Source organism: Bos javanicus, chromosome 1 (assembly GCF_032452875.1).
Source record: "Bos javanicus breed banteng chromosome 1, ARS-OSU_banteng_1.0, whole genome shotgun sequence".
Taxonomy (NCBI): domain Eukaryota; kingdom Metazoa; phylum Chordata; class Mammalia; order Artiodactyla; family Bovidae; genus Bos; species Bos javanicus.
The window spans coordinates 116839474-116859226 of NC_083868.1; the positions used below are offsets into that span (position 1 = coordinate 116839474).

Below are 19753 nucleotides of genomic sequence, written 5' to 3' on the forward strand. Positions count from 1 at the left end.
CAAAAACATATATAAAGGAATAATTCACTTATAAAGCTCATGGACAACAGACACAAAGGTTTTAGTCTGTACCCCAACCAACATGTGTTTTCATAGAGTTAGTTACACACTGAGATCCCTGAGGAAGAACACGTAATTATACCAAGATAAAGTAGAAGAATGTACAAGTCCTGAGCCAGGAAAGCTGTTATTTAGAAGTTGAACACACATCCAGCAAATCAACATGGCCTGTCCTGATAAAATGATATTCATGGATTCCTGAGAGATAATGATGTCTAAACAAAGGAGTCACGGTCAACCAGGAGGAGGCAATGCAGTCAAAACTGTGGATGAACTGAAATGAGGCAGCTGCATGAGATGATGAACTGTGGCCTGGGGTGGAATTCATTCCAGAGAAAGACATTTGCATCACAAGTACAGGGGTCATGCCAGTACACAAGGCAAGGGGCAGGAGGAGGAGGAGGAGACAGCAGGGGATAGAGGTGGGGGAGGAGGGGTTCATGGTCAATAAGAATTGGAAGGTTGAACCTACTGGAAATTCCGAACCAAAGTCAGTTTTAAAGTCATTCTTGTCTACTTCATCAAAAATATTAGTAGTTCCTGAGTCAATGCCCATATGCGCCATAATAGTCTGTTCCTGATAATTGCCAGAGAAAGAAAGTCACATTGTAAATTTTGTAGTTCATTAAGCTGAAGCTGAAACATGACAGTGACATCAGTCATCTTATGTCTCTTTTCCCCTCAGTGTGTTTTTCCTCAATAAAAGAAAAGGAAGTTAAGATACACACTGCTTTACAAAGGCACGTTCTTCATCCTCATGATAAAAAAGATTTAACTTCCGCGCTATTTCAAGAAAAAATTGCACAAACTTCCTGATTAAAAACAAACTGACCATAATTTCCTTCTCGGGGCTATTCCCAGTCACATGCTCACCAACTTGCCTTAGTAAGAAAAATCTAAGGATATTTAACATACAAGATACCTTGATGTTCAAAAGCAGGAAACAAAAGAGAGAGAGACAGAGAAACATAGAAAAAGCATAAACAGGTAAACTAATTTTATGTTTTACTCTAACTTTTTTACTGTGGACAAATTTAGAAACAAAAGTATTCATAATAAACAAGTAATTTTCAAAAATCTTTAAGAGTATAAACTATAAATTCACATGTGCAATTCTAAAGGCACGTTTTTAAATTACAAAGATAGCCATTATTGTAAAATATCATAACAGCATATGCTGAAACTCACAGGACCGATATGAGGCTTTATTTTTCAGAAACTATTATAATTTCTAACAATTTTCTATTATTTCCCATCACCAACTTCATGTTTGTGGCCTTGAAAAGTCCCAAAAGTATCTGGAACAATGCCCAAAATATCAGAAAATTGGCAGAAAATGATAAAGTCATACTCACAGCATAAAGTAATTTGCTGAAAAGAGCAATTCTACACTTGAAAGACAGATTAAATTTGTAATTAATTGAAATGAAAATATGATGTGTTATGACTAAAACATACGTATAAAAGAGCAATATAAGTATCAAAGAGCAATATAGGTAATGAGACATTGGGGGAAAGATGCTACTTAGAATAAAAACAGTCATGACGTCAGGAACAAAACAAGTCCAAATTTGAGGCTAAACATTAAAGTAAAACTGGAGATTAGAAATACATAAAATTGGAAGCGCACAATTCCAATTCAGTGAAAAATGTGATGGCCTGTCGAATCTTTTCAGTATTAGCATACCCAAAAGACAATTCTAGAAGATGTAAATTATAGTCCAAACTTTTTCATGTCAGTGAGAAGCAGCGATAAATGAGCTTTGAAACTAGAGACTACAACTGAAAAGCCATCACCCTTCCACCAGCGTGTAGCCCTTCTGAAAGTGACTCCCAGCACAGTTCAGGTCCAAGGGCTGGCCCTCTCCCAGGACCGTACCTCCATTTTCATGTCGTGGTCCTTTGGATAATGCTCATCCGTATTCTCTCCTGCTGGCGACCGCGGTCGCGTGGAGGCGGTGACAGACAGGTCTCCCCGAGAGATGAGGGTGCACATGTAGGCATCGTGGGAGAAGACGTCGTGCCGGATGAACTCACAGAAGAGCAGCACCAGGTTGACAAACTCCACCTTCTCACATTCGCTATTTGGATCCGCTGTGAGGGGACAAAGGCCATCAAGAATTCAGTTTCCTTGACTGAGGAGGGGGGAAAAAGAATAAAGACAAGGACTCAGGCTTAAAATTTTCACTATTTTTTCTATTCTATTTTTTTTTTTAATAAAGGATTTATTGGAAAATTCACTACACGGGTCTAGCTTTCAGTGCAGAACCAGTACACCAGTTCTGTTCCCACTGTAACTGCAAAACAGTATCCAGTGTTCTGGGCACTGTCCCAAAATTAAAGGTAGTGGTCCCTGGCAAATGAATGGCCATTTAAGTAATCACGTTAACACACAAAATTTCAGGTAAGGGGGAAAAAAAAAATCAAAGCCAGATTACTCTCCTCACATTTTATTTTTATAACTGTTATGATTCATGATTCTAACTGTCTGTTCTACTTTGAGCGCCTGTATACTGGGGGGAAGGGGGGTGGTGGGGTGGAAATAGTGCACTTTTTCAAAGGAGACTTCACAACAGAACCATAATTCAGATGGTATTTGAAAAAACCTAGTGAGTAGAATCCACTGAAAAGGAAAAGGAACAATGCAATAAAAAGGACCCCAAGATGAAGCTCTGCCACCTTTTAAAATTCATAAGTAAGCTACTTAACTTATGACTTTTAATATTGCAACTACACTCTCAAACTTTGTAGCGGTACCTTTGAGATAAGGTTAAAAATGACTAAACTACTAAGACTAAACCTACAAAGCTCAGGCCCTAGTACCATCACACTCAAACACTGAGAAAGATGACAGATGGACCCAGGGAACACTAAACTCAAAGCCCTAAACCTTAACCCTGTAGGTTTGTTCTTATCTACCTCCAAACTCAATGGAGAGAGTAAACTCTTCAGAGAAGCAGAAGAGCTCTCCCTTACAGAGCAATAAACAGGATCCAGAGCAAGCCAGGCACAGGAGGAAGAACTTTTTCCCAAAGCAAGAAAAGGAATGGGGATGGGATGAGGGGAACAAAGACCAAGTGTCGTCTCCCCCAGGACACAAGGTACATCCAACTGCTAACTGCCATTCGTGACAACACCTTTTCTCCTCTCCAGAATCTCTCCTGTCTTTCTCCGGGCTTCATCAGTGCTTCCTACATTCCAATCACCAGTTTGGCTGAGGTTCTTGTTCTCCTTTACCCTAGGATAGCCACCAAGAACCTAAAAAAACCTCACCCCCAGGTGTCACTCAACTGAAAATGAGGTCCTCCTCAGAGGAATCAAAGCAATACTATTTGCTGCTGCTTTATCTCTCTCTTCTCCATAGATACTTTCCTTTTCTACCTCCCACACTTTTTCTCCCTTTCCTGTCACTTTTTGCCATTTTTCTGTTGTTCCACCATCATCTATAGTCATATATGGATGTGACGGTTGGACTATAAACAAAGCTGAGCACAGAAGAATTGATGCTTTTGAACTGTGGTGTTGGAAAAGACTCTTGGGAGTCCCTTGGACTGCAAGAAGATCCAACCAGTCCATTCTAAAAGAGATCAGTCCTGGGTGTTTATTGGAAGGACTGATGTTGAAGCTGAAACTCCAATACTTTGGCCACCTGATGCGAAGAGATGACTCATTTGAAAAGACCCTGATGCTGGGAAAGATTGAGGGCAGGCGGAGAAGGGGAAGACAGAGGATGAGATGGTTGGATGGCATCACCGACACAATAGACATGGGTTTGGGTGCACTCTGGGAGTTGATGATGGACAGGGAGGCCTGGCGTGCTACGGTTCATGGGGTCGCAAAGAGTCGGACACGACTGAGTGACTGAACTGAACTGAAGTGAAGATAAGATACTCCCTGCTGTACTTCAGCATATGAAAACCTCAAAATAAGGGTAAGCCAACTGAGCTTACACAAATGATTTTTTAAGTTTCCACCCACTTGATGGTTGTTTATTCCACACCCCACCCCCCACCAGCAGTGGAATAATTAAGACACAAAAAGAACATGATGGAACATGAACAACTAAGAGAGCATGGACAAGCCGTCAACCATCTTCACAAATCATGTCCTTGCATCAGAATCCTGCTTATAAGGTATCTCTGTTTTATCTTTGCCCCCTTTTAACACTAGAAGTTAGAAAATCAGAAACTTAGAAAACAGGGAAAGAAGAGAAGTTCATAATCACAATAAATGTAGTGAGCATCACAGGACCTTAATGCTGCTCTTCTGGTAAGAAAGATCTAGAAAGTGAAAATTAATCAATCAAATACAAGAGAATGAACTGATCTATTATTTTAACTATTAAAACTCCAAAAATGTTCAAGTCTTTGAAGACTGTCATAAAAGTATCCACTGAAAATAGGCTATAAAATTTTGTATGCAAAATATGCAGCACATTCAGTGCATATTTTGCAGCATATTCAGTGCAAAGTACATTGATAAGATTACAGGTAAGGGAGAAAAAAGATCAGTTCCCAAAAAAGGTCAATTCCCTTGTTTAAGATCTAGAAGCAAAGATCTTTACTTACACAACGAGGGGGCCTGTGTATCTAAAAACCTTAGAAGAACATTCTGGAAAACAGGTAAACTAGATCCAGCGAGGGAGGCTGAGGAAATGGACTCCTTCTCATCTAAGACTTCTGATTCACCACATCTCTGAGATTAAAAACAAACAAGCAAGTTAATTAGTGAAGACAAGTACAGTCACAATGGGTCAGCACAAAGAAATGTGCTGGTTTTTCATTAACATTTACATTCTTGGATAAAACCTGCAAAAGTGAGATCTCTATACTTATCTGAGGACCATGCATCATAAAGGAATATAATTTCTGAAAGTTAAGGGAAAATGAAAGAAAGTGAAAAGTCGCTCAGTCGTGTCCAACTCTTTGAGAGACCCCATTGATGGACTATACAGTCCATGGAATTCTCCAGGCCAGAATATTAGAGTGGGTAACCTTTCCCTTCTCCAGGGGATCTTTCCAACCCAGGGATCGAACCCAGGTCTCCTGCATTGTAGGCAGATTCTTTACCAACTGAACAATCAGGGAAGCAACTGCCCCAAAATAACTCAAACAATTTCAAAGAACTCCTGTGAAAAAACATTATTCATGTGAATTATAAACGCTACACAGCACAGTATAAATAACCAGTGAATGCGTAATACAGTATACAATACAATAAACTACTCATTACTCCTATGCAAAACCACTAAAATATAAACTGAAGCTGTCTTCATTTTTAAATAGTTCATTTTAGCGGTATGCCCTCCAAGAAACACTTGGGCAGGTATTATTGCGTTTGACTGCTCTGTGTTTGCTTTTGTCAGGTGGTGAATTTACGAGTATATTGGGAAGTAATGTGTCAAATGTCCCTCTAACAAAATTCTTTCCCTCATCACACTTCACCAATTAGCTCTCTCAGAACCTCCTGGAATCTCCACAGTTCAGGAACACATCTAGAGAAGCTGTTTAACTTCTACATTCTTAAAGTCAGAACTTACTAGAAGATCAGCAAAGGAACAGATTAGAAGCAATCAGAACCTCATTTTCTATTCTTTTTGCTGTCCCTTCGTTTCTTCCCATTTTCATTATCCATTTTAGCATTAAAACAGTATTATATTAGATATGGTTTCTTCAATCCATCCTCTTTATAAGGGTCAAATTTTGAATATGGTGTTTAATAGAAATCAATTATCTTAAACATCTCTAAAAAGAATACATTTTTAGAGATGGATACATTTAAACCTATTAAAATTATAGTCATCTATGTGTGAACCTCTTCTGAATATGACTGTGTGTGTGTGTATTCTGGGACACACAAAGAGGGAAGGGAAGACACAATAAAAATTATCCAGTAGGAGCAATGAAATTTGAGGAATCAACTTTAGTTAATAAAGTTTAACCACTGCACTTCTCTTTAGAATATAGTCCATTCATTAATATGTAGGAAAAAAGCAATGAAATGCTTTTCTTAATTTGGCCATTATAAAAAGGGGCTATGTGGTTTACAACTTAGCATCAATATCTTTAAGCCCCAATTTCAACAACATGACCCTCTGTATTTGGTGAAAGGTGCTTTCCCAACAAAAGGAGATGTCTATGAAAATATTCTTCCTATTTCATTTTTGTTAATACTGTCATAAGAAGGAGGTGTATCATCAGTAATGCAACACTGAATGGGGTGAGCAAAGCCACTGTTGTCAAGCTTACACTCACAGGCATTAAAAAAGAGGCAATGGGGAAAATAAACCAGAATGGCCTGAGAAAGACAGGCTGGGGGGTGGGTGCCGTTAAGTGCAGATGAGGTGGTGGAGGAGTCTCCTGAGGAGGTGACACATGTTGAGCCAGGAATGCTAGATAAGGAAGTGACGCCTCCTAAAACAGGAACAGCCGTGTAAAAGGGGGAACAGAATGTGTCACCCAGAGGCAACAACAAGAGCAAAGGCCCCAAGAGAAACGTGAGTGTGGTATGGACAGGAAGACCAGGGCGGCCAGAGCTGCGAGTGACCTACGGGAGCGGGAGACGAGGTGGGAAGGGCAGGTGGGCGGCTCAGGTGAGGCTCTGTGGGTCTTGAGAAGGAGCCATCAGGTGCTTTAGGAAGAGGACGATATGATCTGTTTCCATGGCAAAAAGTCAGCTCTGGAGGCTGTGTGGAGGGTGATGGGGAGGGAGGGGCAAGAGACAGAGACAGGAGGCAGGAGACCCACAGTTATCCAGGTGAGAGGTGACAGCCTGGTCTGGTCACGCACATGCCTTCTCCACCCCTAGAAAGGAAGAAAGGAAGGCTCATTTTGATGCTCTCCTTCAACAAAGCTATGCTGACGACGTTAGCTTTGTTGGTTCCTTTCTAATCGACTCCAGAGGCTTTAACTGCTGTCTCTGGGGCCAGAACACAGTCTCAAAAATGAACACAAACTGGCATCTGTAATCTCATAGTCACAGTGGCCTCAAGAAAGTATTTCCATATTCATTAAACACACGTGTGCATATATACGTAAACGATATTTAACACCAAAAGTACAGACATATGTATGTGTGAACGTCTTAACCTCACAGAGGGAGATTTCCATTCTAAGTCAGATTTTGAAGTTTGATTTTAAATTAGTCCAGAATATAAATTACAGGCTTCATCAACTTAGAGGGGTCATGCTATGAAGTCCTTATGTGAATTTGTACATTCCTCCTTTTTCTTTTAAAAAGAAAAAAAAAAAAAAGCACAATGAAAGTACGAAATAATCCCATTCAAAGCAGTATTATTAACAACAAGTAGAAAGAAAGTCAAGTCCACCTCTGCCTCGATTTCCGCTTGTCTCTTCTCCAGGAGTTTCGCCACAGCCATCGCCCTGTGCTTGCCTGACCGCTTACAGCTCACAGCCCATTCACACAGCAGCGTCACCACAGCTTCATCGTTGGGGGCAACCTAAGGACCAAGAGAAATGGGTACCAGCCATGTCACATGACACATTCACCTGATGAATGAGACTCAGGATGCAAGCAGCAGAATATTTAAACTGTTGAAGCTTTCTATCTTATTATAGTCAAGTCAGAAAGTGTTTCCAGATCTATTTCAATTGAAGTATAAAGAGTAAAACTTTAGTCACAAGGACAGAAATCATTTAGAACAGCTGAGTCTGTGATAATTCCAAGAGAACTGGAGTTTCCCTGTATATGCCTTCACTTGCACAGATCATAACCCAGCCCCATCAAGCCTCCAGAATTCAAAGGAAGCAGAAAGGGACATCGACTACTGAATATCAAGAACACGTGTAAACCCATAGCTGATTCATGTCAATGAATGGCAAAAACCACCACAATATTGTAAAGTAATTAGCCTCCAACTAAAATAAATAAAAAATAGAAATTAAAAAAAATATATATATATATATAAACCTCAAAAAAAAAAAGAACAGCTGGTACAAAGCCCAAGTACCAGCTTCACTCCGCTGCTGACCCCCTCGGGCCCTTACTCACAGCCTCAGTCAACACATAATCTCAACAAGCCAGGCTAGCGAGTCGCCCACTCCAAGAAGGAATTGCAAGGAACAAACTGGAGGGGAGACTGGTGATCAAAACCTGCTGCCTTAGAAACAACAAGCATGAAGAATGACACCCAGGCATGGAAAGGAGCAAGAGTTACAAGCAGACCCAGTTAACAAAAGATGGGAGCCCACATCTGTGTAGGGCTCAGCACTGCCACCAGAACTACCAGCTGTAACTGCCATGGCCTAGACATGACACCACACACTGAGGACGAGAAGAGTCAGAGAACAGTCACAGGGACCCAAGCAACGGCTATGGCGGGGGTTTACAGTAAGAAGGGGGATTGTCCTTTTGTGCAATTTCACCTTCCTTGTAGAGGATCTATGCCTCTAGACACAGAACATCAACTGCATATTTTTAACATTCATCCAGTTGCATAAACACTATGCCAAAAGGGCCAGACAGTCACAGTACTAGCATTTACATGCTATGTGAGATGTTGTTAACTTTTCAGAATTCATAAGCTCAATGAAGACTATGGCAGCTATGGCACAGGCCCAAGAGAAACATACATATACACACATGTACTTTAGCACAACATTTCAGATGGTTTGTGGACTCTGACAAGACATTCAAGAATAATCCCAGGATAAGAATCCCTACTCAGCTTTTAAATACCAGCAGACAATTCAGACCATGAAAATCAGTTTATTCCAAGATTTTTACACTTCCTATCCTAAACTCAAATTCTTTATCTTAAAACAAAGAAATGTTAAATTATCTACAGCAGATATCTCAAAAAGAGCTCTGAATCTTTTAATGTAAAAGATCAGATCAGATCAGTCGCTCAGTCGTGTCCGACTCTTTGCGACCCCATGAATCGCAGCACACCAGGACTCCCTGTCCATCACCAACTCCCGGAGTTCACTCAGACTCACGTCCATCGAGTCAGTGATGCCACTCAGCCATCTCATCCTCTGTCGTCCCCTTCTCCTCTTGCCCCCAATTCCTCCCAGCATCAGAGTCTTTTCCAATGAGTCAACTCTTCGCATGGGGTGGCCAAAGTACTGGAGTTTCAGCTTCAGCATCATTCCTTCCAAAGAAATCCCAGGGCTGATCTCCTTCAGAATGGACTGGTTGGATCTCCTTGCAGTCCATGGGACTCTCAAGAGTCTTCAACACCACACTTCAAAAGCATCAATTCTTCGGCGCTCAGCCTTCTTCACAGTCCAACTCTCACATCCATACATGACCACCGGAAAAACCATAGCCTTGACTAGATGAACCTTTGTTGGCAAAGTAATGTCTCTGCTTTTAAATATGCTATCTAGGTTGGTCATAACTTTCCTTCCAAGGAGTAAGCGTCTTTTAATTTCACGGCTACAGTCACCATCTGCAGTGATTTTGGAGCCCAGAAAAATAAAGTTTGACACTGTTCCCACTGTTTCCCCATCTATTTCCCATGAAGTGATGGGACCGGATGCCATGATCTTCGTTTTCTGAATGTTGAGCTTTAAGCCAACTTTTTCACTCTCCACTTTCACTTTCAACACCAGGCTTTTGAGTTCCTCTTCACTTTCTGCCATAAGGGTGGTGTCATCTGCATATCTGAGGTGACTGATATTTCTCCCGGCAATCTTGATTCCAGCTTGTGTTTCTTCCAGTCCAGCGTTTCTCATGACATACTCTGCATATAAGTTAAATAAACAGGGTGACAATATACAGCCTTGACGAATTCCTTTTCCTATTTGGAACCAGTCTGTTGTTCCATGTCCAGTTCTAACTGTTGCTTCCTGACCTGCATATGGGTTTCTCAAGAAGCAGGTCAGGTGCTCTGGTATTCCCATCTCTTTCAGAATTTTCCACAGTTTATTGTGATCCACACAGTCAAAGGCTTTGGCATAGTCAATAAAGCAGAAATAGATGCTTTTCTGGAACTCTCTTGCTTTTTCCATGATCCAGCGGATGCTGGCAATTTGATCTCTGGTTCCTCTGCCTTTTCTAAAACCAGCTTGAATATCAGGAAGTTCACGGTTCACATATTGCTGAAGCCTGGCTTGTAGAATTTTGAGCATTACTTTACTAGCGTGTGAGATGAGTGCAATTGTGTGGTAGTTTGAGCATTCTTTGGTATTGCCTTTCTTTGGGATTGGAAAACAAGAGAAATATTTCAATTACAAAGTATAAAGACAACACAACATTTTTAAAAAGAAAACAAATTGGGAGGAATGACCTCCTGGATTCAATCTAATCCCAGGAAAAGCAAAAATATAAATGTCAATGCAGTGATGCACTGCATGCTTAGCTTTATAATATTAGAGAGAACAAAAGAACTTACCTTAAAAACAAAGCCAACAGTTTTAAATAAATTCATCAGCAATGTGCATCATGTCTACATTTACAATGTCTGCATTACATGTCTACTACATGTCTACATTTACATGTCTACATCTATATTTTTTTTTATTTTCCCTCTGCATCAAACAAAATGAAAATGTGCTACCGAAGAATAACTGACTCACTCAACTTAAGTAACAGGCTCTGCTTGAACCTGGAAATGCACAGAAAAGAAACTATAAAGGAAAAGACTTCTTTTTAACACATACAGAAACTGACCACTGGTTTGGGGCAGAAATATGCTAGAAAATCAGTCTTAAGAAAAAGAGAATTCATTTCCAAGAACACTTATTAAGCACCCAGGATATGCTAGTCTTTGAGGAAACCAAAATTTTAAACATCTGGCCCTTGTTCTCAAAAAGTTTACCCTCTAGAGGGAAAAGCAGAAAAGGGAACTCATTGTAAAGCAGCAAACTGTTCTGAAGGTGGGGGAGGAAAGTGACTGAGTCTAGGCACCTGCACTTCCACATCACATGGGCGACTGAACCCAGGTCTCCTGCACTGCCCGCAGATTCTTTACCAGCTGAGCCACAAGGGAAGCCCAAGAATACTGGAGTGGATAGCCTATCCCTTCTCCAGTGGATCTTCTCAACCCAGGAATTGAACCCAGGTCTCCTGTCTTGCAGGCAGATTTTTTACCAGCTGAGCTACCAGGGAAGCCCCTCATAGGTGATGAGCATCCATCTATGCTAGTTTATAGACACCAAGACACAAACATGAAGAAACAGGCCTGCAGTCTACTCACCGCAGCTTGAGTGAGTAGCAGCATTTGGCCTCAAAACGTACTCATTAGGAATTAAGAAAATCAGGGAGACATGCTGCTAAAAGATGAGTTTTAAAATATAAAATTTTAATCATTTGTGCCCATAAAAAGTTATACATCTCAAAATCTATTTTACCAGTAAGTATTTCCCAACACTGGCCAGATTCCAAAAAGTCCACGCCTTTCTGAGTATCAAACAGCCTGCCAAATGGTGCCACTCTTTCCTTAGGATGTTGGAGTGGAGGAATAAGAGGCAGGCTCAGTAGGTGCCAATTTTAAAAGAAACAGTAAGATATTAAAAAAGTTTAATGACTAACTTAGAAGAAGATCATATTGGAAAATCAGGTGATATTATTATACCAACCTGCAGAGAAAGCAAACTATCTCTGCAATATGAATAATTACATATATATTTATATATGAGTCATAAAGCATTTTGTTCTTTACTATTGAAAAATTGTTATAACATGAATTTTTAAAGTTTAGCATTACTTTCCAAGGTAACTTCCCATTCAAACATCCTCCTACCCCCATATTTACAGAAAATTTTGATTTACATTTTAAGTGGTTTCAGCAAGAGGTCTTTTCTAGATTCTGCTGCTTATCAAAAATAAGGAGGAGCTCCTGCTTATTTTACTCTGAACACCAGCCCCAAAGTACACCCCATCAGACATGTTCAACAGGCATACAGATAGATACCCATGTACAGATACCCTTCACCCCCAGCTCCAGCAATGCTCTGCTCTAAAGAATTTTTAGAAAATTATTAGAGGACCACTTCAATTTGCCTGCCAGATGCTATATTACAAGTTAATTTGAGTAACTGTCAATAGGACATCATACCTTCAAATATGGGAAGTTGAAATGCATTCTTATCCTGTAAACAAATATCTAAAAATATGAAGCACCTCTTCTTTAAAACAATAAATAAAATAAAATCTAATAAATATTATTTTAAAACAAAATAACTTCAAGGCAAAAATTTGAGGTAATTTAGCAGCTCAAGATAAGAACTAAACCTGTGTTCAATGATATGATACGTTAAGTGGGACAGTCATACTCGTATATAAATTATTTGGATGCATTAAAAAAAGAAAATAAAAATCATCTCAGAAAGCCAAAAACATTTAACTGAAGCAGAGAGAGAAGATGGAAGGAAATCATTAGTTGTTTGTTTCAGAAAGTGGTTTTCAAGAAAAGGCTTGAGGAATGAGTTAAATTTCAAATCTGAGATGAACAGGGGTAGTTCAGGGGTTAGGACTCTGTGCTTTCATTGCTGGGACCCAGTTTCAGGTTCAATCCCTGGTTGGGGAACTAGAATTCCATAAGTCGAGTGGCAAGCCAAAAAAAAAAAAAGAGAGCGAGAAGGAAAAAAATGGAATTTAAAAAACTGAGAAGAACAAAAGGAGAAATAAGTATGTGGTAGGCAGAATAATCCCCCATCCTAAAGAGGTGCATGTCCTAAGCTCAGGATGTGTGAGTATGTTACTGTAAATGAAAAAAGGGGATTCTGTAATAGATGTGATTGAGATAAGATCCTAGGAAGAGGGGATTCCCCTAGATGTGAGCAGGCCCAAGTTCATCACAAAGAAGCTTCTAAAGGAAAAGGGAAAAGCAGGAGAGTCAGAGTTAGACATGCAACAATGGAAACAGGACTCAGAGGCAGGGAGAGATGTGAAGGGGCCACTTTGTTGATTCTGCAGATGCAGCAAGGTGACACAAGCTAAGGAATGTTGGTGATCTCTAGAGACTGGAAAACAGAAGGAATAAATTTCTTCCCAAGAGCCCATATAAGGAACACAGCACAGCAAACCCCTTGATTAGAGCCCAGTAAGATAATAATCGAGCTTCCCTTGTGGCTCAGCTGGTAAAGAATCCACCTACAATGCAAGAGATATGGGCTGGGAAGATCCCTGGAGAAGGGAAAAGCTACACACTCCAGTATTCTGGCCTGGAGAATTCCATGGACTGTACAGTCCATAGTGTCACGAAGAGTCAGACACATCTGAGCTACTGACACTTTCTTTCAAGATCATAACCTCCAGAACCATAAAAGGGTAAGTTTGTGCTGTTTTAAGCCACTAAACTTTTGATAACTTGTTACAGCAGAAGCAAGTAGTGTTGAACATTGGGGTGCGTGTTTTTTCCAATTATGTTTTTCTCTGGATGATTTTATTTGCAAAGCAGAAACAGAGACACAAACCTAGAGAACAAATACATGGACACCAAGGGGATTGGATCAATTGAGAAGCTACCATTGACTTGCACATATAGTACTGATATTATGTATAAAATAGATTAACTAATGAGAATCTACTCAAAGCACAGAGAAATCTATGCAAAGTAATGTTCTCTGGTGACTGAAATGGGACAGACACCCAAAAAGTGGGGTATAGCTATTCACTTTGCTGTACAGTAGAAGCACTCCATTGTAAAGGAACTATAAGTCAATTTCAAAAAAAAAAAAAAAAAAGTAATGTGGAGCTTCAAAGAATTACAGGGGCAGAGGACTTCTGATTAAATGGCAATTATAGGAAGGCTACAATAAACAAGATTAAAAACCTAAGAAAAAGAGTTTAATGATAACTCACCAAAGAGTACCACAAAATAGGTAGTAGCCTCATTAATTCATTTACTTACTAATTCAACAATAAATATGTACTGCCACCAGGCCTTCTAGGCATCAGATATTAACCGTCTCATGTATTACTCTGTACGAATAAAAACTGGTTATTTTCTTTTCGGACTTAATTTCTACTATGAAACAAGAGTCTTTAAAATGTTCGCAATCTCAAGAATACAGCCCAAGGAAATTATCTTAAAGTAAAAACAATTGAGTCTTCCAGACAACCATGAAGCCTCATCACCAGATGACACCCTCCCAGCTCCTCCAGAGTCACTCAGACCAGGGAAACCAGGTGACCTGAGGACAGGAGAGAACCAGGCTGAGAGACAGAAGAGAGAACTGCTTTCGGCGGGTGCAAAGTAGCGGAGCTTTGTGCTGTGGAACTGCTTGGTTTTTATTTTTCTGCAGCAAAGAGTAATATTTCAATATCTAAGTAAAGATGCATAAATAGGAAAGGCAGATAAGACAGGCTTGCAACGGAACACAGGAAAGAGGAAGTCAGAGGTGCACGACTACTGCTGCTGCCTCGCAAGAAGGGAAGTTCTCAGACCTCAGACGAGGTGTAAGCTCGGCCCACCCACCACCCTCTCCTTCTTCTGGGAACAGCACTCCTGCTTCTTCTGGGGGTACTGCCCCTTCACCTGCCTCAAGTAGTTCATGAAACCAGGTATTAATTATAGTGCCTCACCCACTCATCTTCAGCGTGACGGTCTGGATTTGGGTCTTTGATGGGCAGTGAAGACTTGGGGCAATTCTTTGAACACAAGGAAAAAAAAATCACTCTACCAGGGACTGACAATATGCGCTGCTCTCCGCTCAATCTTGTGAAAGGTATCTGCATGATAAAAGGCCTCAGCACAGTTCAGTTCAGTCGCTCAGTCATGTCCAACTCCTTGCGACCCCATGGACTACAGCACACCAGGCCTCCCTGTCCATCACCAACTCGAGAGTTTACTCAAACTCATGCCCATTAATTCGGTGATGCCATCCAACCATCTCATCCTCTGTCATCCCCTTCTCCTCCCACCTTCAATCTTTCCCAGCATCAGGGTCTTTCAAATGAGTCAGTTCTTCACTTCAGGTGGCCAAAGTATTGGAGTTACAGCTTCAGCATCAGTCCTTCCAATGAATATTCAGGACTGATCTCCTTTAGAATGGACTGGTTGGATCTCCTTGCTGTCCAAGGGACTCTCAAGACTCTCCTCCAACACCACAGTTCAAAAGCATCAATTCTTCGGCACTCAGCTTTCTTTATCACCCAACTCTCACATCCATACATGACCACTAGAAAAACCATACCTTTGAACTAGACGGACCTTTGTTGGCAAAGTAGTGTTTCTGCTTTTTAATATGCAGTTTAGGTTGGTCATAACTTTTCTTCCAAGGAGCAAGCGTCTTTTAATTTCATGGCTGCAATCACCATCTGCAGTGATTTTGGAGCCCAAGAAAATAAAGTCTGTCACTGTTTCCATTGTTTCCCCATCTAATTGCCATGAAGTGATGGGACCAGATGCCATGATCTTAGTTTTCCGAATGTTGAGCTTTAAGCCAACTTTTTCACTCTCCTCTTTCACTGTCATCAAGAAGTTCTTTAGTTCTTCTTCACTTTCTACCATAAGTGTGGTGTCATCTGCATATCTGAGGTTATCTGGACTCGTTTCAATTGACTCCAACTCATTTCAACCCCATGGACTATAGCCAGCCAGGCTCCTCTATTCATGGAATTCTCCAGGCAAGAATACTAGAGTGGGTTGCCATGCCCTCCTCCAGGGGATCTTCCCAACCCAGGGATCGAACCTGCATCTCTTCTGTCTCCTCCATTGGCAAACAGATTCTATACCTCTGAGTCACCAGAGAAGGCCAATCAACTACTGGGTTGGCCAAAAAGATGATTCAGGTTTTTCCATCACACCGGTGGTAGAACAACACTGTATTAAAACAACGTGCAAGGTCATCTCGACCCTACCCCAGGTGCACCATGGCTCCAAGCTTCTCTGGGCTTTCCCGCCCACCCTCGGTGCTTCCAGCATCACAGTAGTCTGTTGCCCTGTGCAAAAATATTTATTTCCATGTGATACGTATCTTTCACAACACAGCTTCATGGCTGCTGGCTTTAAATACCCATTAGGCAAGAAAAACACACCTCTGCACCATTCAAGAAAAGTACTTCATCATCCCAAACACTATAAGCCAGAGTTGGAGTCTTCAAGTAACAGAGAACTTTTCATATTGGTACTTTGACAGATAGTATGAAGATGACAAAATCCACAGCACGTACCTCCTAGCCTGTAACTACACACAGGCAAATGGGATACACAAGACCAGGAGAGAGACATGGAGAAACTGAGCCATGACTCATAAAGTTACAGTCAGAGAAAAAGCACCAAACTAAGGGGTCAAGAGGGCTTTCCTGGTGGCTCAGTGGTAAAGAATGCACCTGCTATCTTTCCAACCCAGGGATTGAACCCAGGTCTCCTGCACTGCAGGCACATTCTTTACCATCTGAGCTGCCAGGGAAGCCTGCCTTGCTTTTACTGTTTGATTAACAATATCTATTGAATCTACTGTGTGCCAGGGGCTGCAGTAGATACTGAAAATGGAAAAGACAGATCCCTGCCTTGTACAATCATCTCATCTAGCATGTGTTAGAGAAGGAATGCAACAGCGCAGAACCAGTGGCTATGGTTTTTCCAATGGTCATGTATGGATGTTGAGAGAGTCATTTCCTAGGCAGGTTGATAGGGAGTCTAGGGGTCCCCAAGGAGAGAGGGGTCTGGAATTCTCAAGGAGGAAGAAAGGACAAACTTTTTTTCTTTCTCCACATTCCTTAGGATTATATAACAATAATGTATCCTGCCTAAGGACAGTCTTTGGATTCAACCTTCTGTTATCTTAAAATGTTAATTATGGGAGTAGACCTGGTCTTTACAAGGACGTATCTTGCCTGAGGACAGTGTTATCTTAAAATGTAAACTGTGGGAGTAGGTCTGATGAGGTCTTTACAACCTCCAGACATTCTTTGGATTATATAACCTCACTGTTAACACTAGCAAGCGGGTACTCTTTCTGCCCCCTTCTGATGCCTATGTCAGAAGCTTTCTCTATCTCCTTTTTACTTTAATAAAACTTTATTACACAAAAGCTCTGAGTGATCAAGCCTCGTCTCTGGCCCCGGATTGAATTCTTCTCCTCCAGGGGCCAAGAATCCCGGTGTCTTCGCGTGATTCAACAATAACCTTTCAATGTGAGAGGTGGACTATAAAGAAAGCTGAGTGCCAAAGAACTGTGGTGTTGGAGAAGACTCTTGAGAGTCCCTTGGACTGCAAGGAGATCCAACCAGTCCATCCTAAAGGAGACCAGTCCTGGGTGTTCGTTGGAAGGAATGATGCTAAAGAGAAACTCCAATACTTTGGCCACCTCACGCGAAGAGCTGACTCATTGGAAAAGACCCTGATGCTGGGAGGGATTGGGGGCAGGAGGAGAGGGGGACGACAGAGGATGAGATGGCTGGATGGCATCACCAACTCGATGGACATGAGTTTGAGTGAACTCTGAGAGTTGGTGATGGACAGGGAGGCCTGGCGTGCTGTGATTCATGGAGCTGCAAAGAGTCGGACACGACTGAGCAACTGAACTGAACTGAACCTACTGTAGTTGTTAAGTGCTCATATACAAGTACATAAACGTAAAGCAAAGTATCCAAGGGATATGCACCAACACGCACAGTTGTTTCAGCTGCTGTATGTAATGAGTATTTGTTATACAGTCTGCTCTGCTCTGATACTTTCACAACAACCCTATGATTGTTGAGTAAACCGCGGCCAAAGGCTAAGTAACTTATTAAATGTCTTAAAGATGTTATTAATAGGTCACAGACCTAAGAGTCAAATCTAAGCTATCTGTCTCCACAGTGGGGACACATGCCAAAATGCCCCCGTCTGGGCAAAAGAGTGGGAGACGAAACCGAGCTGTGGGCTGAAAGGGACTTCTTGATATCAAGAATGTCTTCATGTATTATCTGTATAGAAATCACAAGAAGAAATAACTTCCATAAAGAAAACAAATGAGAGAGCACTGACCCAAAATTCCAAAATCAGTAAGATCCTTACCCAACTGAATGCAGAGTTCCAGAGAAGAGCAAGGAGAAATAAGAAAACCTTCTTACATGAACAATGCAAAGAAATAGAGGAAACGATAAAATGGGAAAGACTAGAGATCGCTTCAAGAAGATTGGAGATACCAAGGGAATATTTCATGTAAGGACGGGCACAATAAAGAACAGAAACAGATAAGGACGTAACAGAAGCAGAAGAGATTAAAAAGAGATGGCAAGTATAAAAGAAGAAGTATACAAGAAAGGTCTTAATGACCCAGATAACCACGATGGTGTGGTCACTCACCTAGAGCCAGACATCCTGGAGTGTGAAGTCAAGAGGACCTTAGGAAGCATTACTACAAACAAAGCTAGTGGAGGTGATAGAATTCTAGCTGAGGTATTCCAAATTCTAAAAGATGCTGCTGTTAAAAGTGCTACACTCAGTATGTCAGCAAATTTGGAAAACTCCAGTGTCCACAGGATGGAAAAAGGTCAGTTTTCATTCCAATCCAAATGAAAGACAATACCAAAGAATGTTCAAACTACTGTACAATTTTGCTCATTTCACATGCTAGCAAAGTAAGGCTCAAAATTCTCCAAGCCAGGCTTCAATAGTACATAAACCAAGAAATTCCAGATGTACAAGCTGGATTTACAAAAGGCAGAAAAACCAGGGCTCAAACTGCCAACATCCACTGGATCATAGAGAAAGCAAGAGAATTCCAAAAAAACATCTATTTCTATTTTATTAACTACGCTAAAGCTTTTGACTGTGTGAATCACAACAACCTGTGGAAAATTTATTAAAAAAGAGATGGCACTACCAGACCACTTTACCTGCCTCCTGAGAAACCTGTATGCAGGTCAAGAAGCAACAGTTAGAACCAGACATGGAACAACAGACTGGTTCAAAATTGGAAAAGGAGTATGTCAAGGTCATATGTTGTCACCCTTCTTACTTAATTTATATGCAGAGTACATCATGCAAAATGCCAAGCTGGATGAAGCACAAGCTGGAATTAAGATTGCTGGGAGAAGTATCAACAGCCTAAGGTATGCAGAGGATACCACTCTAATGGCAGAAAGTGAAGAGGAACTAAAGAGCTTCTTAATGAGGGTGAAAGAGGAGAGTGAAAAGCTGGCTTAAAACTCAACATTCCAAAAACGAAGATCATGGCATCTGGTCCCATCATTTCATGGCAACTAGATGGATAAAAAGTGGAAACAGTGACAGATTTTATTTTCTTGGTCTCCAAAATCACTATGGACAGTGACTGCAGTCATGAAATTAAATGACAGCTGTTCCTTGGAAGAAAAGCTATGACAAACCTTGACAGATAATTAAAAAGCAGAGACAATACTTTGCCAACAAAGGTCTGTATAGTCAAAGCTATGGTTTTTCCAGTAGTCATGTATAGTTGTGAGAGTTGGACCATAAAGAAGGCTGAGCACCAAAGAATTGATGCTTTCGAATTGTGGTGCTAAAGAAGACTCTTGGGAGTCCCTTGGACAGCAAGGAGATCAAACCTGTCTATCCTAAAGGAAATCAATTCTGAATATTCATTGAAAGGACTGATGCTGAAGCTCCAATCTGATGCAAAGAGCTAACTCATTGGAAAAGACTCTGATGCTGGGAAAGATTGAGGGCAGCAGAAGAAGGGGACAACAGAGGATGAGATGGTTAGATAGCATCACTGAATCAAATGTACATGAGTCTGAGCAAACTCTGGGAGATGGTGAAGGACAGGGAAGCCTGACATGTTGCAGTCCATGGGGTCACCAAGAGTCAAAC

General features: G+C 41.0%; 1 protein-coding gene across 9 annotated transcripts in view; it reads right to left on the bottom strand.

Moving 5' to 3' along the window:
- MED12L (mediator complex subunit 12L) overlaps positions 1 to 19753 on the bottom strand; it is a 363490-nt gene that overhangs the window by 248803 nt on the left and 94934 nt on the right. For 8 of the 9 annotated variants that reach the window (XM_061418660.1, XM_061418677.1, XM_061418668.1 and 5 more), the window contains 3 exons: positions 7388 to 7519; positions 4629 to 4755; positions 1940 to 2154 (listed from right to left, as the gene is read on the bottom strand). In XM_061418660.1, coding sequence (XP_061274644.1) covers positions 1940 to 2154; positions 4629 to 4755; positions 7388 to 7519 — 474 coding nt within the window. The remainder of the gene's footprint in view (positions 1 to 1939; positions 2155 to 4628; positions 4756 to 7387; positions 7520 to 19753) is intronic. The other variant, XM_061418696.1, reaches the window with a different exon arrangement.